This window comes from Lycium barbarum, chromosome 12 (assembly GCF_019175385.1).
Source record: "Lycium barbarum isolate Lr01 chromosome 12, ASM1917538v2, whole genome shotgun sequence".
NCBI classification, from domain to species: domain Eukaryota; kingdom Viridiplantae; phylum Streptophyta; class Magnoliopsida; order Solanales; family Solanaceae; genus Lycium; species Lycium barbarum.
The window spans coordinates 65,623,235-65,645,542 of NC_083348.1; the positions used below are offsets into that span (position 1 = coordinate 65,623,235).

A 22,308-nucleotide genomic window follows, 5' to 3' on the forward strand; every position below is an offset into this window, starting at 1 on the left:
GAGGTCCCTAGAGCCTAAGTGTGAAAAACAAGCGAAAAAGAGTAGAAAAAGTTGATCACTGGAAGAAAACTGGACATTCTGGAAATTTTGGCGAAATATTGCTCTGCGCGTTCGCGCAGGAAGGACACGCGCCCGCGCCCGCGCGCGTTATTAAGTTAACGCGTTCGCGTAGGAATGAAACGCGACCGCGCTGAAGGAAGATCGTGACTTTACGCGTTCGCGCTATGTTGTCACGCGACCGCGCTGAAGAAAATAAGTAAATTGCACGCGATCGCGCAGTGACTTGGCGCGTTCGCGTAGAAGGAAATTCTGCCCAGTTCGACCAGAACTTGGGTTTTGACGATTTCTTCCATTCCAGTTCCTATAAAAAGAAAACTAGGGTTTTCTTAAGATCATCTTTGGCAGCTTTCACAAGTTGGAGGCTAGGGTTCCTACAAAAATGTTCTCTCTTCTTTTTAATCCTTGTTGATGGAAATCTCTTGGTGACAATTAAAATTGATACTCTTGTTGTGCTTATTTATTCATTTGCATTGTTCTTAATCAAGTAAGTTTTTGCTATTTTAATTATTCTTGTTCATGAATGTTTTCAATGGAATAGCTAACCTTTGAACTCGCCCATTTACTTTGTTTGAAACTCGGAAGAGGAAGAACGGGATTGGGATAGAATAATTAACATAAATTTGGGGCGTTAACCCTCATCTAATGGAAGTTGACCTAGGAATAGGCAATACCACTTGTAGCCATATTCGGGTGTTCTTAATGCTCCTAATTGCTTGAGGGATCTTCAATTGGGTAGTCTAGTTAATCTTCGGAAGAAGTTAATTTAGAGTCACTATCCGAGGCTAAATAACATAAACTTGCTATTATTTATAATTCGTGAAATAGATTGGATCGTTACTTGAGAAGTAGTTTCCTTTATTCCACTCTTGTTGCCATTGATCAATTTACTTGCTTTCTAGATTAGAATTTATATTTCCATATTTTATCAAAACCTTATCAAAAACCACTATTGATGCGTTCGGACATAGCTATTGTTAGTGATAATTCCTAATCTGCTTAAATCGCCTACATATTGTTCTCTGTGGGATTCGACCCCAACCTTGTTGGGTTACTATATTTGACAACGTCCGCGTTATACCATTAATAGGTGTAATTTGAGCGTATCAAGGGCCGGGTACGGTATATATATATATATATATATATATATATATATATATATATATATATATATCATGATATGATGATATGATGACATGTTATGGCGGCCAGGAGAGCATATGATGACTTTATTCACCGAGTCCCTCACTAGAGGGCCGGGTACAGTATATATGTATATGATATATGACATTGACATGCATGATTTATGACTCAAAGGCAAGTGTTTGGTATTCTGAACATTGTACTTGTTCCTGTACCTATTATTTAAGTTATGATCCTTTACTGTATTTCATGCTTTACATGCTCAGTACATATTCCGTACTGACCCCCTTTCTTCGGGGGGCTGCGTTTCATGCCCGCAGGTGCAGATACTCGTTTTGGTAATCCGCCAGCTTAGGATTTCCTTTCTGCTGTCTCGGAGAGCTCCGTCGTTCCGGAGCCCAGATTTTGGTACAACCTTCCTGATATGTATATATATATATGTATATGTTTTTGTCCAGGGGTATGACGGGGCCTTGTCCCGTCATATGTTACTGTTGATACTCTTAGAGGTCTGTAGACATGTGTGTGGGTTGTACTCAGATGTGAACAGTTGTGTGTATGATCAGTACACGTGTTCTATCGTTGTAGCAGCCTTGCCGCCTTGCATATATTGTCATGTTGTGGTAGCAGCCTTGCCGGCTTGCTTGTGCTATTGTTTCATAGTGGCAGCCTTGTCGGCTTGCGTATATATATAGTTGGGACGTTCCCACATGTTATGACAGCCTTGTCGGCTTATGTACTGCGTTATCTGTTGATAGTTGTGACTCCTCAGGAGACAGGTTGCTGGATATATATGTATATATATATATACATTTATGTGATAGCTCCGAGACTATGTTTTGGTCTCTATAAGTTCCATGTTATGTTTCGTTGTGGATTGATCATATAGCTAAAACGTGTGCATACGGGTGTCCATCTCGGGCACCAGTCACGGCCTACGGGGTTGGGTCGTGACAAAAGTGGTATCAGAGCGGTTCATCCTCGGAGTGTCTACAGACCGTGTCTAGTAGAGTCTTGTTTATCGGTGTGTTGTGCACCACATCTATAAACAGGAAGCTACAGGACATTTAGGATGTCATCTTTCCTTCTTATCTTAGATTGTGCGATAGAGCTATATTATCAGGAAAATCCCTTTCTAACAGACTATTATGTTTACAACTATGCTTCCGAAGAAAGCGACAGCTGCCCAGAAGGGCAAATCGATAGCAGGGAATACTAGCCAGACACAGAGAGTTATCAGAGCTCGTGCCCAGTCAATGCCTGAGGTTGGGTTCCAGTCTGCGAGTTCTGCTACACCGCCACTTCCGGAGGAACCCAGGACATCGACAGCTCCAGGTCAGAGGGCGGCTCCACCACCAGCTCCCGAGTTTCCAGTACCTGAGCCTCCAGCTCCTCAGTCAGGGGCAGAGGATAGAGCTATGAGGGATGCAGTTCAGTTGTTGACTAGATTAGTGGCAGGACAGGATCGCAGGCAAGGACTAGGGGTTGATCAGATAGATAGACATGACAGTCTGAGAGCCCGCGACTTTCTAAGCTGTAATCTTCCAGAGTTTTTCGGGTCGAAGCCCGAGGATGACCTGCCGGAGTTCGTTCGGCAGATGCAGCGTACGCTGAGGTTAATTAAGGCTTCTAAGATTGAGTCTGTGGAGTTAGCTTCGTATCGACTGCGGGATATAGCCGTCAATTGGTATGAGTCGTGGGAGTTGTCTAGGGGCGCGGATGCTCCTCCCGCAGTGTGGGATGAGTTTGTAGAGGCCTTCCTTGGCCACTTTTTGCCTCCAGAGATGCGGCGAGCTAGAGTTGATAGATTCTTACGTCTGAGGCAGAATGGCAGGAGCATTTGGGATTATAGTCTCGAGTTTGATTCGTTGGCCAGACATGCGCCTACTATTGTAGCTGATATGACCGATAGGATGCATCGATATGTGATGGGGTTGGATCGTTTTTTGGTTGATAGCTGTATGGTAATGGCTTCCCAGCCAGGGATGGATATTGCTCGGGTACAGGCGTATGCACAGGGGATGGAGGATCGGCACAGGGGGCGTCAGTCCGATAGAGACTATGACAGAGACCAGCATAAGAGATCTAGATCAGTTGGCTATCCGGGTGAGTTTCGAGGCAGGCAGCCTCAGCAACAGCATAGTAGATATCCTTCTCAGCCAGCACGGAGTGCACCCCCGCAGTTCTCGTGTAGGAGATTTGATAGTACAGGGTATTCAGGAGCTGGTCAGAGCTCCAAGGCTTCAGGTTCACAGATGCCCAGGGGTTCGGGTCAGTCGAGGCCACCTTTGCCTCGGTGTTCTCGGTGTGGTAGGCCCCATGCTGGGGAGTGCTGTCTCGCTACTGGTGCTTGTTTTTCTTGTGGCCGTCAAGGCCATATTATGAGAGAGTGTCCCTATGGGGGTAATCCAGGTGGTGCAGCTCAACCTACTGGGCTAGTTGCGGGTTCATCTTCTTCTGTGGATATGCGCCCTATGGGGCAGGGTTTCCAGGTACCAGTAGGCCGTGGTAGAGGTCGTGGCGGAACTTATAGTTCTAGCGGTCCTTCGAACCGCATATATGCTTTGGCTAGTAGACCGGATCAAGAGGTGTCACCTAATGTGGTTACAGGTATGCTATCGGTTTTCTCTCGAGACGTGTATGCATTGATAGACCCAGGTTCCACATTATCGTATATTTCTCCATATGTTGCTAGTAGAATTGGGATAAAACTTGAATTGATAGAGTCATTTGAGGTAGCTACACCAGTAGGGGATTCTGTTATAGCAAGACAAGTATATAGAGATTGTTCGGTGATCATATATAGTCGTTGTACCAAGGCAGATTTGATAGAGTTAGATATGACTGAGTTTGATGTTATTATGGGTATGGATTGATTAGCTTCTTGTTATGCTAACGTTGATTGTAGAGGCAAGATAGTCCAATTTCAATTCCCAGGAGAGCCAATTATAGAGTGGATGGGAAATACAGCATCGCCGAGGGGTAAGTTTATTTCATACCTCAAGGCAAAGAAGATGGTCAGAAAGGGCTATATTTATCATCTGGTTCGGGTGCACGACCTGAAGGCAGAGGCGCCGACTCTTCAGTCAATGCCGGTAGTTAGCGAGTTCCCCGATGTATTTCCAGATGAACTTCCAGGCCTTCCTCCTGAACGTGAGATAGAGTTCACTATAGACGTATTTCCAGACACTCAGCCCATATTTATTCCTCCTTACAGAATGGCACCTGCAGAACTGAAGGAGCAACTGAGAGATTTATTAGAGAAGGGCTTCATCAGGCCCAGTACATCACCTTGGGGAGCACCGGTACTATTTGTGAGGAAGAAGGATGGGTCGCTACGAATGTGTATTGATTATAGGCAGCTGAATAAAGTAACAATAAAGAACAGGTATCCCCTCCCCAGGATCGATGATTTATTTGACCAGTTGCAGGGTGCTAAGTGTTTCTCGAAGATAGACTAGCGGTCAAGTTATCACCAGGTGCGGGTAAAGGAGGCAGACATTCCAAAGAATGCATTCAGAACCCGATACGGGCATTACGAGTTTAGAGTGATGTCCTTTGGGTTGACTAATGCTCCAGCAGTATTTATGGATTTGATGAACCGAGTGTTCAAGCCATTCCTTGACCTGTTCGTGATTGTATTCATTGATGATATTCTGGTTTATTCACGATCAGAAGAGGAGCATGCAGATCATTTGAGGGCGGTACTTAGGGTGCTTCAACACCAGAAATTGTATGCTAAGTTCTCCAAATGTGAATTCTGGTTAACTGCAGTAGCATTCTTGGGGCATATTATTAGAGCTGATGGCATTCGGGTAGATACACAGAAGATTGAGGCGGTGAAGACTTGGCCTATACCTACAACACCTACTGAAGTACGCAGTTTTCTGGGACTAGCAGGGTATTACAGGAGGTTCGTAGAGAAGTTTGCCTCAATTTCAGCGCCTTTAACAAGGCTAACCCAGAAGGCAGCTAAGTTCCAGTGGACCGATGCTTGTGAGCGGAGCTTCCAGTTGCTGAAAGATAAGTTGACTACGGCCCCAGTTCTAACTCTTCCTGAGGGACCAGATGGCTATGTCATTTATTGTGATACTTCCGGTGTTGGGTTAGGTTGTGTGTTGATGCAGCATGCAAAGTTATAGCCTATGCCTCCCGACAGCTCAGAAAACACGAAAGAAATTATCCCACCCATGATCTGGAGTTAGCAGCGGTGATACATGCTTTAAAAATATGGAGACATTATTTATATGGTGTGCATGTTGATATTTATACAGATCATAAGAGTCTCCAGTACATCTTTAAGCAGAAGGAGCAGAATTTGCGGCAGAGGCGGTGGTTAGAGTTACTGAAGGACTATGATGTTGACATTCTATACCACCCAGGGAAAGCAAATGTCGTAGCGGATGCACTCAGCCGTAAATCGATGGGTAGTTTGGTAGATGTACAACCAGAGTAGAAGGAGATAGTCCGTGAGATTTGTCAGTTAGCTAATCTGGGAGTCCGTTTGGCTGATGCTGATAACGGCATGGTTTCTGTTCGAGGAGTTGGTGAGTCCTCTATCATAGAAGAGATAAACAGACACCAGTACGAGGATCCCATTCTTGTACATCATAGAGATGCAACTCTTCAAAAGGAAGAGACCCCATTCGAGGTTGCACCTGACGGAGTGCTACGATACAAAGGTAGATTATGTGTACGTGAGGTTGTAGGGTTACGACAATAGGTGATGGGAGAGGCACACTATGCCCATTATTCTGTTCATCCAGGGTCAACGAAAATGTATCATGACCTCAGATGTTTCTATTGGTGGGATGGCATGAAGAAGGATATAGCAGAGTTTGTTGCTCAGTGTCCGAATTGTCAACAGGTTAAGATCGAACACCAAAATCCTGGGGGAATATTACAGGAGATGGAGATTCCGGCCTGGAAATGAGAGGTAATCAATATGGACTTCGTCACAGGTTTACCTCGCACTTCGGGGAAATATGACTTTATTTGGGTCATCATTGATAGGTTGACAAAATCAGCCCACTTTCTTCCAGTCAAGACTACATATTCAGCTGAGGATTATGCCAGGTTGTACCTTAAAGAGATAGTGAAACTTCACGGGGTTCCCACAGCTATTATCTTCGATAGAGGAGCCCAGTTTACAGCTAACTTCTGGAGATCCTTCCAGGAGGGATTGGGGACACAAGTGAGTCTCAACACAACATTTCACCTTCAGACTGACGGACAGGACGAGCGTACCATTCAGACGCTACAAGATATTTTACGGGCCTGTGTTATTGATTTCAGGGGTAGCTGGGATGATCACTTGCCACTTATTGATGTCACGACCCAACCCCGTAGGCCATGACTAGTGCCCGAACTGGGCACCCGAACATACTCATCCAATCCGAATCACATACAGATAGCGTATACGGGCACAATTATTACACGCTGCCTCAAATTATATTAAATTTTCTCAGACACATTTCAAACACAACCATATATATCAGAAGCCGACAAGGCTATCAAATGGCGCAACGGCCCAAAACATATACAAATGCATGCCGACAAGGCTGCCATGGCGAATGGGATCATACAAACACACCTGTACAGAAGTAGGCACAACCCACATATACGTCTACAGACCTCTAAACAGACCAACCGAATCATATGGCGGGACAGGGCCCCACCGTACCCCTGAATAAATATATACATATGCATCGAACAAGTATATATACCAAAATGTAAGCTCCGGAATGAGAGGAGCACTCCCAAACAGCAGAAGAGGGTGTCCTAAACTGATGGATCACCAAACTGTGCGTCCGTACCTGCGGGCATGAAACGCAGCCCCCCGAAGAAAGGGGGTCAGTACGAAATATATACTGAGTATGCAAAGCAGGAGATACAGAAAACAAATCTGAGGCAACAACGAAATAGAAGTACAGAAAATAAGTACAAGCCCAAAATGTCAAAATGTTTAATTTCGAAATACAAGTCATGCATAGGGCATAGAAAATATGGTCGCCCGCCCGTCGATGGCGCCATAACATAGCATAACACCAGAAGGTTTCAAATCTCCACATCCTTGTCACACATCATAACACAGCATAACACCATACACAGCATAACGCCAAATATAAGTGGAACCCGCCCCTCTAGCGAGTGGCTCGGTGAACCATAAACACAGCATAACACCGGAGTATATCAAAGTGCGCACGACAACAGAACCGGCCCGGGACCCGGCGAAAGGTATAACAGAATGCACGAGCAGAGTCATGAGTAACCATATGCATAAAATCATTATCATGGACTCAAATATAAGTAAAATGACCATACTTGAAAATCGAGATAATAGTCATACCAAATTCTTTCAAAAGTCCTCCGAATTACATAAAGGAAAGTCGCGGGACCCACGGACGGGTATCGACCCGAGCCGGGCCCGCCTATGGAAAACATACTCATCATACGCCATGCAAACTCCTACGAAAATATCGGAGCAATCCGAGCCTTTCTGTGAAAGATACAACGTTCTTAGTTACGGAATTCTTTAAAACAAAACTTTTTGTGCAACATTTGGAAATCAATTATTTCGAAGACATAGGGGTTCGTATTTCATCACATCAAACATACGAATGCCAAGAAATATATATAAGGATCATAACATGCTCGGATTGCGAATTTAGAATTTCCTCGAGGCTCGTGACATAGCCTATTTATAACTAAGACATGCCAAAAGAAGGAAGGTTTGAGCTTTACATACCTCGCACGCACTCCAAGCTATCCCAACTAAAGCTAATCCCAATCTACGCCTCGGGCTCCCCAAGGTCTACAAATACGTCAACGAATATCAAACATTAGACATAGGCACTTAGGCGATTTATTCCAAACTAACACTTAATTCTACAGAAATTTGGGCAGCATTTCCCGTGTAAATAGGCCAACCCCGAGAATTTAAATCGGCCAAAATCAACAACACCAACAACAACAATAACCAACCTAGCAACCCCAATAACCAATCCGAAAGGCAATATAACATTAATAACTCTCTTTTACAACATTCAACAACATTCATAATATTCAATGGACATTTTAAACAATTGACACAATATTCCCAACCCGAGAACCTCGCTATACACACTTCCGACTTTCGAATCATGATTTGCACCAATAATCCCCATTCTAACAATGCTATTCTCATAAAAATAAAAATTGCATTAATTGCACATAATTCTCCAAATCAGTTCGCAACACTTACCATATCAACTTGCGACATTAAACTCTCGTTTCCAACATAAAAGTCATCACAACCACCACTAAAACACTAAGCGACATTAATGCGTTCTTTGGCATATAGTATGACCCACATCCGGCTATCACCACACATGCATATATTAGTGATTCTTAGCCATCCTACACACTACAACAATTAAACATGCTACATAAGATCAATTCATCACCTCAACACCACACAACATACACACGCCTCATACGGCTAACACACCAAGCACACGACCCACTTCCAACATACCCTATCTCATGATTTTCATCCATTTTAGCATACTACAACATGCATACAACATTTTTGTCCATCTCGGGCACCAGTCACGGCCTACGGGGTTGTGTCGTGACAATAGCGATACCATATAAGTGAAAGATCTATTTTCCTGAACTTATTGTATCGATCATCCTCCTGTAACAAAAAATTCAAAACTACTTTAAACTAACCAAGAAATTTAGCAATGAAAGAAAAAAGAAAAACATATAGAAAAATGTGAGAGATGTACCTTAATTTTTCGCTCCCACCAATCATCATCTGCCATAATTGTATTTTTCGTGGCATCCCATCCTAAACCTGTCTCCCCTCTCATCAACTTCTTAAAAAGAATCCAATCTTTTTTCATGTTATCCCAATGATTTTTCATTTGTTTTTTATCATAGTTTCTTCCCGTGGCTCTATTGAATTCTTCAACAACATTATTCCATCCATCTCTATTTAAATGAGTGTGTGGTCTACGTCCTTGTCTAATCTCATTTTCACACAAATCTATAAATTTAATGTTGGCATCATCATCCCACTTAGCATTACTTCATGCTTTACTAGTTTCCGGCATGATTGAATGTAAACAATCTGAAGAAAGGAGAAATAAACGTTCATGAACTCTGCAACATCATAATGTTGGCAGCCCAATAACTAAACACACAACCACAATTCCCTAGTCACAGCTTTTTGTACACATACAAAAATAGAGAGATAATAAAGAAGAACTGGAAGCATAAAAAATATTTGATTATTTGAATTTACCGAGAGTGGAGAAAATGTGGAAACAAAATTTTAAGTGTTTCTAAATACAACTTCAAGTCGGCCAATATGTGAAAATTTTGGGCAACAAAGAGCAATAGTAATAGAATAGACTAAAAGCAGCATCAATAAATTAATTAAATGAAGCCAAAAGCCAAAAGAAAAAGTCATATTTAGGCCTAGAAAAAGTCATATTTAATTCATATTCCGAGTCGCTTTCAACCTCAAACATCGTATCTCTTTACTCTAAGAGGCTAGATACCTTCAATTCCTACTGCTCATGGAAATGCCACTGGGGCTGCAAGAAGAAACATGTCCTAGATTACTTCCAACTTCATGAACAACTTTAACATGTTTAAGAAGGTATGCCAATGTTTGCACGAGCCGTGAAAGACTCCATATATGTATCTTACGTGTAACATAAATTGAAGTTTGTCATACAAGAAACAATGATAAGCTAGAGTATGTGCACAAGTAATGCAAAACGCCAATAAAGGAACCAGCCAGCAGCAGCAGCCGGCAGCCGCAGCAGCAGCAGCAACTAGCAGTCGCAGCAACCAGCAGCAGCCACCAGCAGCCCGCAACTGTAGCCAGTAGCTGCAGTAGCCAGCACCAGCACGCAGCCAGCACCAGCACCAGCCAGCAACAGCAGCAGCCGAATTTATATTATATATTGATATAAAAAAATATTATATTAAATTTTCGGTAACCAAGGTGAAGCCCAATCTCACGTGATATGACATTAATATTTTAAAGAAGTATGGCGTGCAGCCTCACTAACCAAACCCAACCTACCATATCATCTTTCACCATCCCATCTTCTTACTTAAAATCAAAGCCTTTATTTGCTCCGGCCAAGTTCCTAATCTATTTACTAAAGATGATGAAGTGGTAAGCATTTTCATCTCCACTTGAATCACGTGGAGTTAATAATGGAGCAATGTTGGTTTTTTCTTTCTGGAAAACAAAAATTATGATCTGTTTATATGTTTGAAAAAAAAATGAAAAGACCTTATTCGTTGCGTGCAAAGTTACAAATTCAAATTAGCAACTAACCTATCAACCTACCAGTCCAGTTCTTCCCCTTTGACTTCTAACAGGTTTTAACCCATTTCTCTATCTCTTTCATCATCCATGTAATATCAACCTAATCCATCTTACAAAGTTTTAAATGAAGGAATAAAGTTAAAGCTAGTATTTCATACTTTCTTATGAAACATGTTGCTTTTGCTAGACCATGATAGTTGAACAACACGTACATATCAGAGTAAATATGAGATGACAACAATAATAGTAGAAAGGCCGACAAAGGTATACAACAAGAGTTAGAGAAATACGTTTAAATGACAACAACAGCCACAACTAATTCAATAACGCAGACTCACGGTTTCCAATCAGCGTCCTGTGAGTTCTATACGATAAACATACTAAATGGTCTTTAAGAGCTCTTTTATGAAGTTAAGAAGTGATAACATACCTAAACACGAAGCGAACCAGCCCACTCTTGCCTCGAATTATAGGAATCAAACAAATACTACAACCACGAGAGCGAAAGATAAGAGCACATAAATCTGAAGGAGAATCGAATACTACACGAAAAGTAATATATAAGAAAAATAAGGAAGCCTTAAGCATCATTTATTACTCTTATATATTTTGAACTCTTAATAATTAATTTTCTTAAAATCAAATAGGTTTCTTCACTTCTATTTTATGGATTTTCCCTCATAACATTGAAGATCATTGAGAACAAAAAAAAAACAAAAGCTAAAGAAATAAGAACCCGAAATTCGACTGAAATCTGAAGAACTTGATAAGGATATTGATCAATTTTATAGCTTCGAACTGGTGGGTGGGCAGGGGGCAATAATGCTCTGAATAGTTATTGCTCTGAATATTAACAAATACTTGTCAAAATTAGTTTTACAAAATTAAGCAAGCCTGAGACCAGAACATGTAAAACCGCATACATCAAATAGAGTAAAAATCTACGACTAATTCCTTTTGATAACTCTATCACTCACAAATTTTTTTACTAAACTTGCAAGAGAATAATGGAGAAAAACTTACCCAGATGAAAAGCTGCAGTGAAAGCAAGAGGATTGCGTAGAAGATGACTGAAAGTGGAAAAAATCATATTTTTAGGGCTTTGGTGAGAGATTGCGTTGTTTGTAGAAGATGATGAAAAGAGGAAGAGATCGTCAGTTTTAGGACTTTATGTGAGAGGGTAGTGTGGGAATTAGAATAAAATATAAGGGATACAAAAGTAATTTTATTGGTCAACGGAAATGGCTTAAGCCCCCCCCCCCCCCCCCCAAAAAAAAAGTTAGGAATCCCAACTTCTCATAAATGGCTGACTTTAAGCACGTTGTGGCTTATTTTAAGCACTTTAAGTTTGTACCCAAACACTAAAATAAGCTAAAAAGGGCTTATAAGTTGGTTTGACCAACTTACAAGCCTATCCAAACGGGCTCTTAATCATGGACTGAAAGTTTGGGGCTAAAATTGGTTGAAATGTACCCCTTTCCTCCCTCATCTGTGGACTTCCTCATCATATAAATATCATAATTATCACACACACTATTTCACTATATATAACCAAATATAAATATTATACGCTAAAGAAATCATATAAAATATTAATGAAGTGATAGTAAAGTCAATTATAATGGTATTAATTAGCATAATGACTATTATAGTAGTAATAATACCAAAAAATAATACTAAAATATAGTGGGCGATAATTAATATAACTATACGAATGGTAAACCTAGCCTCTACTAAAAACCTAGCCTGCAAAACACTATTATCTACCACCCAAAATGGCCTCGCCGGCCAGCGGCCAGCCACCTCCGGGGGCTGGTCAGCCAGCAAATCATATATAACCCACAATCAATTATGCCGCAGCACTAAACACCCTCACAAACACACCAAAACCAGGACCAATTGACATTAAGCCTGTTACATATTTACATGGAGAACCCTCTGTTACATGGACAAAGAAGGAATTTGAGATACTATCAATATGCACTTGTTGCTAAATTCTCCTATGGAAGACCGGATGTACATGAATTGAGGAGAAGTATACCAACACAATTGGAAGTAAAGGGCCCCTGTACCATAGGGCTATTGGAGGATAGGCATATTCTAGTTCGTTTATCTTTACTAGAAGACTATGCTACCCTGGCTTTTCGACCATGGGAGATTAGGTTCAGGAATAGAATCTTTCCAGTTAGATTTCTCATATGGGACCCTTGGTTTAAGCCGGATGAGAAAACAATAATTGCTATAGCATGGATCTCCTTTCCAGGGCTGCCTACTAATCTCTTTGACAAGGAATCCTTGTTCTCATTAGCAAATGCAGTGGGAAGACCCCTTGTGATAGATAAAGCCACCGACAATCAAACAAGGCCTAGCTGTGCAAGAGTCAAAGTAGAAGTGGACTTGATAAAGGAATTACCCAAGCGGGGTACAGATTAACTGCATTGATGAAGAGACAAATGAAGTTAGATCCTGGCAAACAATACAATATGATTACTTACCAAAATATTGTGGTAATTGCAAAATACAAGGACATAATAAGCAAGAATGCTGGAATTTATATCCAGAATTCAGACCAAAAAAGGAGGACATAAAGGAAAGGAGTGAAGAGCAACAGGAGAAGGAGAATAACAATGGAAAGGCACCTATCAAGGAGAATAACAATAGTAATGGAGAAAGAAAGGAATATGGGGAGAAAAAACAGACCAATGGAAAGGAGGATGGGGAGAAAAAGCAGAATGTTAACAAGAGCAAACAACAACCATTCAAAGTTCTTAAATCTGGAAAGGTTATTGTAAACAAAAATGATCCCAAAAATGATCCTAATTGCTGGAAGGCTAAAGGCAAAAAGGAGATGGAAGGGGGTAATAATAAAGGTATAGAAAGGAAAGAAAAGGAAGTGAACAATCAAGAGGTGAGTAAACAGAAAACAAATACAGTTACTCCAACAGACAACAGGTTCAGTACTCTAGTGGACTTGGAGGAAGATGAACATAATGGTGAGGATGGTCAGGAGTACAAAAAGCAACAGGAAACAAAAGCAATTAGGGAATCAGCAAAGCCATGGGTGGAAGTATCTTTTGGAAAACAAGGAGGAAGTACTAGTTCCATTAAACAACTAATGGAACAACAAACAAGTATTGAGAAGGAACAGGAGCAATGTAAGTCACAACACAAGGTCACAGAAGGGCATAAGGGCAATCAAATGGAGGAGGAAACAAAATCACAAGATACAGAGAGAACCATAAATGATGTAAGGGAGGGTGTCAATGAGGAGAGCAAAAAGAGGAGGATAAGTCAAGAATCAACAGTGCAAGAGATAGATAAACTAATAGAAATTACTGAAACTGAGCAGCAAACAACCACAGATCAACAGGTGGAAAAAGAAAAACCACCTGATGATGTACTGGACAAGTCTAATGAAATAGCCAAGGAAGTAAAAGATACAGACTCATCTACACACAACCACAACAATGAGGGAAGGTCAGAAAATGCAGATCATGGAGACAATAAAATGGGTGCAGAAGAACAGACAGAGCAACAAAGGAAGGATATTATTGAAGATGGGGAATTTGAGGAAAATACAGATTCTATATCTTCAAATGTGCCTGAAAGTAAGACCAATGATGAAGAAAGAATTGATGATATAAGATATGATGATGAAGTGGAAAACACTAGTATCACAATCAGTCCATCAGAGCATAATGCAGGGGATGCTTCACCAAAACAAAGAAAGAAGGGAGACATCATAAGCAAAACAGAGATAAAAGTGTGCCACCTAAGGCAGTAGGTGGCGTACTCACAAGGAAACCATATGCCAAAGGAAGTTTACAATGAATAGCTCACTCATTTGGAATATTAGGTCTGTTAATACTCAACAGGCCTTTGAGAGAGTAGTTTTGATGCACAGACAAAAGAATTTCAATTTTATAGCATTGATGGAACCATTTCAGCACCATAGACACATAGATATGTATAGATTATGCTGGGCATGGGCACTGCATGGCACAACATAACTGGTAAGATTTGGGTGTTTGTCAACGAAGAATTTCAAGCAGAGGTCACAAGAGACAATGAACAACTTCTTGCTTTGAAGTTAACTCATCTAGATTCTAATCAGGAGATCATTGCTACTTTGATATATGCCAGTACAGAAAGGGCAAATAAAATCACCCAGTGGGATGAATTATATGATATGGCCTATACCATTAACTCACCATGGATTATAGGAGGTGATTTTAATGTCATTTTGGATAAAGCAGAGAAGTATAGAGGTTTGCCAGTGAATTTTCCTATGCCAGTACAGAAAGGGCAAATAAAATCACCCAGTGGGATGAATTATATGATATGGCCTATACCATTAACTCACCATGGATTATAGGAGGTGATTTTAATGTCATTTTGGATAAAGCAGAGAAGTATAGAGGTTTGCCAGTGAATTTTCCTGAAGTAGAGGACTTTGCACATTGTTTGAATATATGTCAAGTAGCGGATTTAGGATTCTCAGGAAGCATTTACACTTGGTGGAATGGAAGATCTGATGAAGCTTGTATTTTTAAGAGACTAGACAAATGCTTAGGGAATCAGGCTTTCCAGGATACATTCCCCAATTTTGAAGTGGAATATTTAATTAAACAAGGATCAGATCATTCGCCACTTCTTCTAACTTTCAAAGCAGATACCAGAGTCATTAAGAAGCCTTTTAGATTTCTTAACTTCTGGATAGAGCAGGAGAGCTTTCTGGAAACAGTCAAAGTGAATTGGGAAGAACAATATCGTTATGATCCTTTTTTCAACTTTCATAATAAGATGAAAAAGGTGAGTAGAGCTTTGACTAAGTGGAGCAAAGAAACCTTTGGGGATATTTTTAAACAGGTGGCTACCCTAGAAGAAATTGTCAAAGTACATGAAACTGCTTTTGAAGAAAATCCATCCCAAGAGAATAGGGCAAGACTACAGAGTGTGCAGGCTGATTTAATAAGGTTTTATGCTATAGAAAAGAAATTTTGGAAAAAAAAATCTGGGATGCAGTGGTTTAAAGATGGGGATAGGAACACAAAATTCTTTCATGCCCATGTAAATGGGAAGAGGAAAAAGTTGCATATTAAGAGGATTCAGGACCAGCATGGTGTATGGGTGGAACAAGAGCCAGAAATTATTCAGGAAGCCATCAGATTTTATGAAGATCAGTTCACTGAGGAACAAGTGCCCAACAATTTTGAATTACTGGACAATATTCCTAAGCTTATTACAGCTGAGCAAAATGAAAGGATCAATCAATTACCAGAGGAAGAGGAAGTGAAGAAGGCAGTGTTTGGATTGAATTCAGACAGTGCAGGAGGACCTGGTGGTTTTACTGGAAAATTCTTCCAAGCATGTTGGGACATAATTGCTAAGAATATGGTGCTAATGGTGAGATCCTTCTTTTGTGGTCATGAATTGCCAAGGTACATCACTTGTACAAATCTGGTTCTTATTCCAAAAAAGAAGGAAATTAATACCTTTTCAGATCTGAGACCTATCAGTCTTAGTAATTTCTCCAGTAAGGTGTTTTCCAGAATCATTCATGAAAGGTTAGTACAGTTGTTACCTAGTATAATCTCCCCTCAGCAAGCTGGATTTGTTAAAGGTAGAAGCATTGTAGAAAATATCCTACTTGTCACGACCCAATCCCGTAGGCCGTGACTAGTGCCCGAGTTGGGCACCCTAACACACTTATCCAGATCGAATCACATACAGATAGCGTACACGGGCACCAATATCACACGCTGCCACAAATCATATCAAACTGACTTAGACATATTTCAAACGCAACCATATATATATATATATATATATATATATATATATATATATCTATATCAAAAGCCGACAAGGCTATCAAATGGCGCAACGGCCCAAAACATATACAAATGCAAGCCGACAAGGCTGCTATGACGAATAGGATCATACAAACACACCAGTACAGAAGTAGGCACAACCCACACATACGTCTACAGACCTCTAAACAGACCAAACGAATCATATGGCGGGACAGGGCCCCGCCGTACCCCCAAACAAATATATACATATGCATCGAACAAGTATATATACCAATATGTAGGCTCCGATATGAGAGGAGCACTCCAAATAGCAGAAGGGAGATGTCCTAAACTGGTGGATCACCAAACTGTGCGTCTATACCTGCGGGCATGAAACGCAGCCCCCCGAAGGAAGGGGGTCAGTACGAAATATGTACTGAGTATGTAAAGCAGAAGATACACAAAACAAATCTGAGGCATAAACGAAATAGAAGTCCAAAAAATAAGTACAAGCCCAACATATCAAAATGTTTACTTTCAAAATATAAGTCATGCATAAGGTACAGAAGAATATGGTCGCCCGCCCGTCAATGGCGCCATGACACAGCATAACACCAGAAGGTTTCAAATCTCCGTATTCCCGTCACATATCACAACACAGCATAACGCCATACACAGCATAACACCAAATATAAGTGGAACCCGACCCTCTAGCGAGTGGCTCGGTGAACCATAAACACAGCATAACACCGGAGTATATCAAAGTGCGCACGACAACAGAACCGGCGAAAGATATAACAGAACGCACGAGCAGAGTCACGAGTAACCATATGCATAAAATCATTATCATAGACTCAAATATAAGTAAATGACCATACTTGAAATTCGAAATGATAATCATACCAAATTCTTTCAAAAGTCGTCCGAATTACATAAAGGATAGTCGCGGGACCCACGGACAGGTATTGACCCGAGCCGGGCCCGCCTATGGGAGACATACTTATCATATGCCATGCAAACTCCTACGAAGATATCGGAGCAATCCGAGCCTTTCTGTGAAAGATACGGCGTTTCGTAGTTATGGAATTCTTTAAAACAACTTTTTGTACAAAGTTTGGAAATCAATGATTTCGAAGACATAATGGTTCATACTTCATCACAACATACATAAGAATGCCAAGAAATATATATAAGGATCATAACGTACTCGGATTTCGAATTTGGAATTTCCTCGAGGCTCGTGATATAGCCTATTGAAAACTAAGGCATGCCAAAAGAAAGAAGGAATAGGCTTTACATACCTTTAGTGTTTAGTCGTATTATACTTGTACTTGCTGCCCAATGGTACTTATCCTATATCAATATATCAAGAGCTATGATTAGTCTACGAGGGAATTCAATATGTATTTTAACGTTAACAATGCCTTTCTAACATTTAGACGACGTTTCGTTCGCATTCAAACCAACTTGTGCTACAAGCCAATATTGCTAGTCATTCTTTCATGTATCAATCCGAACTTGTTTAAACATGACTTAAGGGAATTTTGGACAGCTTGTACATCATTCAAAATTGTCCCATACTTACGGCCAAACAGCACACACAACATTACCATCTTCAATTCGCAATTTTCCAATTTCAACTACAACGACAACAACACGTTTACAACATTACTTATACGATTATTGGAACTGTTTTAGCATCATATTTATTCTTACTACAGCCCACAAACCATTCAATTTCAACTTGAATCATTAAACTTCACTTTCACTATACGTTCATAACAACAATCAACATTCAACATGCACTAATTTACCCCCTCCATGAAAACAGTCCACGGTTTGGACTGTTTTTATACTTCAACATAAATCATTTATTTTACACTCAATTCACATATTCATAAGGCATACAATATACCACAATGTCCATAACAACAACAATTAAAACATGGCACAAAACAGTCCACTAATTCCTTTAAATCATCCCCCTACACGGCTTCAACACAACCACAACAACTTCATGATTTTCATTAATTTATCCATACTACAACACATTCAATTCATTCCCAATACATGTACAAGAAGATTGAGCATTATTCCATCTAAGTCTATAGCACACGGCCCACCTCAACTTCAAGAAAAACAGTCCAATACCAACATGCAACATCATAAACATTCAATTCACCACAAAAACGCATGAGAAGGGATCAATTCTTACCTTGACAATCTAACTTTTCAACTTGGCTAGAATTTGATGACTTGAACTAATACTTGCCCTTGTTGCTCCAATGGCTACTCCACGTTGCTATACACCTTTATAAGGGTTGAAACACTTGAAGAAAATATATTTTTTTGAATCAACTTGGAGAACTCAAATTTGGTCGTGAGCTATAGGAGCTTGTATGGCATGTTTATGGTTTCTCCTTCACTTGAAACTTAATGGTGAATGTGTAGAACACTTTAGGGGTTTAATGGCAAGATAGAACATAGAAGGCTGGTCGTTTTTTTTTTTTGGTGGTGGAGCTGCCATAGCAGCCGTGTCTCTCTCTCTCTCTCTCTTCTTCACTTTGGTGACAATGAGAGCTTCTCTCTCTATGTTCACTTTGTGGGATTGGGAAGTGAGTTGTGGCTGAACTTTTGGTCAACAAGGAGACCATTTTGCTGCCCAAGAGGGTCTTACACGTTCCCCCAACTAAGCATGGGCAAAAATCTGATTTTTTCATGTGTTTGTGGGGCCCACACGGCCACTAGTGAAAAATTTGTGAACATTTAAGTCTTAATCCCCACTCATCCCAACTTGCATCGTCCATATCTCCTTATCCCGACATCATTTTGACGAGCGGTTTGTTGCGTTGAAAACTAGACTCGATGAAATTCATTTTAGGCTTTTGAAACATCTTAAAACTCCTCATATACTAGGAGATATGCCTCCTACAATATAGACTAAAATCGGGTCCGAGATTTTACTGAAGTTGTTCCGATTCATTTCGTTTAACTTCTAATCCTCTTCCAACCTCATGTAACCTCTTATACATACATATACACACTTATATACATCAATAAAAATCCATATACACGTCTCGAAGGGTCCAGAGAATCACAATAACCTTAAACATAACTAGAGAACTCACAAAGCTTTGACGAAACTCCAATCGCAAAAGTATATTCATATCTTTTGTCCATCCTCTATATCATTACTAATAATCTCAAATACTTTAAAAGGTCACTCGCATTACCTCATATACATACTCATAGCGCGATTTCAAATCCTTTAGGTAACCGTGTCACCTTGGGATACTTAAGGAAACCATATATATATATATATATATATATATATAACGATATTCTTACTAACTCGATTAACTTTCCTTGAACCTTCTTAACTCATTCTTTCTTGTTTTAATACAAGTAGCACGAATTATTATGGAGTGTAACACTACTGGTGCAGGAGATAGTCCATGACATGAGATTGAGGGGTAAGCCAGCCAATGTTGTGATAAAACTGGGCATGACTAAGGCATATGATAGGGTTTCATGGTTATTTTTGACCAAAGTTCTAAGGAAAATGGGATTTGGTGAGGTTTTGATAGACATGGTCTTCAGAATTGTTTCAAACAACTGGTATTCTATCTTGATTAATGGGCAACCATGTGGTTTTTTCAAATCTTTTAGAGGAGTAAAGCAAGGCGATCCCTTATCACCAACTTTATTCATTTTGGCTTCAGAATGCATGTCAAAGGCTTTGAATGCTCTACATGAAGATGAAATATTTTCAGGATTTGGCATGCCAAAGTGGAGCCCATACATAAACCATTTGGCATATGCAGATGACACTATTATCTTTGCCTCAGCTAAGGAGGAATCTTTGAGACTGGTCATGGAGAAATTGGCATCTTATGAGTCAGTTAGTGGGCAGAAGATTAACAAAGGCAAGAGTGTTGTTTTCCTTCATCACAATGTAACTCAGGAGGTAGAAGAACATGTCTTTGATATTACCAGAATTCCCAGGAAGGATTTCCCATTTACTTATCTGGGGGTGCCAATTTATTATGGGAGGAGGATGATAGCACACTATAAAGAGATCACAGACAAGATATTTAACAGGCTTAACTCATGGACAGGGAAACTATTATCTATTGGAGGAAAAGTAACATTAATCAAGCATGTTTTACAGAGTATGCCTATTCACCTATTGTCTGCTTGTGATCCACCTAAAGGGGTACTAGCCCAAATTCACAAAATGTTTGCAAAATTCTTTTGGAGCAATTCTGTGGGTAACTCTAGTAAGAATTGGGTGTCATGGACAACTTTATGCCATCCTCAAGATGAGGGAGGAATGGGTTTTAAGAGTTTACAAGATGTATCAAAGGCCCTGTTCTCTAAGTTGTGGTGGAACTTCAGAACAAAGCAATCACTATGGAGGATGTATATGAGTAATAAGTACTTGAAAAAGGATCATTCAGTAACAGTACAATGGAAAAGAGGGACATACATGTGGAAGAAGGTGTTGCAGTGTAGAGACTTAATAGAACAAGAAATATGGTGGCAGGTTAAACAAGGAAACTCTTATTTTTGGCTGGACAACTGGACAGGAATGGGGGCTTTATACCAAAATATGCCTCCAGATTTCATATTTGATAGAACAGTGGTATTAGTGCAGGAAATGATGCTGGAAGAAGAATGGGATGAAGGAAGATTAATGGAGATTCTCCCAGGTAATATTGTTGAACATATTATCCAGAACATTAAGCCACCAAATCCTGATGGAGTTCAAGATAAACCTTTCTGGAAACTACATACTAGAGGCAAATTTACAATGGGAACAACTTTCAATTTGCTGAGGCGGAGAATGGATACTAATGAGTTGTACAAGAGAATTTGGATAAAAGGATTACCAGTGAAGATCTCATTGTTTCTATGGAGACTATGGAAAGCTAAAATACCTCTAGATGAGATAGTGAAGAAGTGGGGCTTTCAGTTTCATTCCAGATGTTTCTATTGTGATGAGCCTAAAGAGGAAACTATAACACATTTGTTTTTAAAGTCCCCTGTTGCACAATATACATGGAACATTTTCTGCAGACCCATGGGATTAAATATTCAAAATCTTCAGCTGAGTCAAGTTATTAATTTGTGGTGGGATGCCCCAGTAAATCAACATGTAAAATATATTTTCCAAGAAGTGCCAGCTATTATTGTTTGGGAACTCTGGAAAAGAAGAAATGCTATTAGGCATGGGGGAAAGATGTCTAAGGTCAAGCTAGTCTACCGAATCATGCATTCAATTATCATGTTTATGAGGGTGAGGAGAGGTAATTTTAAATATGCTGCATATAGATGGAGTACTCTGGTGCAATCACTTCAGAATTACTCTCCACGAACCAAAGTGATTCATGTTAAGTGGGAACCACCAGAGTTAGGATGGGTGAAATGCAACACAGATGGTGCCTCAAGGGGAAATCCTGGTAGAGGATCCTGGAGCTTCTGTATCAGAGATGAGAATGCAAATCTTTTAGTTGCGAAGGCTAAAGAGATGGAAAACCCCAGTGCACCAACACACAAGCAGAAGCTATGGCTATTCTACAAGCATTGAGAGTGATTGAGGTGAAAGAATATCAGCAGGTTATAATAGAAATTGATTCCCTATTGCTAAAAAACATAATCCTAAGATTATGGGAAATGCCTTGGCAGATCGTAGGAATGATGGAAGAGATTTGGGAAAGGATGAACACTAGAACTGTTAGAATAGCTCATATATACAGGGAAGGAAATTAGGTAGCTGATTATTTGGCTAATGTAGCACTGGATGAAAGAGAAGTAGATATTGATTCCTTTCTGGGACTGGGCACTCAAGGCAGAAGGCTGATCAACAATGATAAACTAAATTTGCCATACTTGAGAATCAGACCAAGCAAGAGATGACAAGAGGGTGGGAGAGAAGGAGGAGATTCATTGGTTCTCTTGCTCAAATCCCGTGGAAGG

At 40.2% G+C, this 22,308-nt stretch overlaps 1 protein-coding gene across 1 annotated transcript; it reads left to right on the forward strand.

Moving 5' to 3' along the window:
- The first annotated feature begins 14,519 nt into the window (after positions 1-14,519).
- Positions 14,520-21,919, forward strand: LOC132624361 (uncharacterized). Its single transcript, XM_060339155.1, has 3 exons — positions 14,520-14,802; positions 14,910-16,101; positions 19,999-21,919. The coding sequence occupies exons 1-3, from the start codon at positions 14,520-14,522 to the stop codon at positions 21,917-21,919; spliced, it is 3,396 nt and encodes a 1,131-aa protein (XP_060195138.1).
- Positions 21,920-22,308: the final 389 nt, after the last annotated feature.

Bases quoted from the DNA above. Each gene is read 5' to 3' on its own strand.
- LOC132624361 (XM_060339155.1), top strand. From the start codon at position 14,520: ATGGGCACTGCATGGCACAACATAACTGGTAAGATTTGGGTGTTTGTC. The intron at 14,803-14,909 runs GTTTGCCAGTGA...CATGGATTATAG, and splicing joins TAAAGCAGAGAAGTATAGAG to GAGGTGATTTTAATGTCATT. The intron at 16,102-19,998 runs GTTAGTACAGTT...CAAATCTTTTAG, and splicing joins TCCAGAATCATTCATGAAAG to AGGAGTAAAGCAAGGCGATC.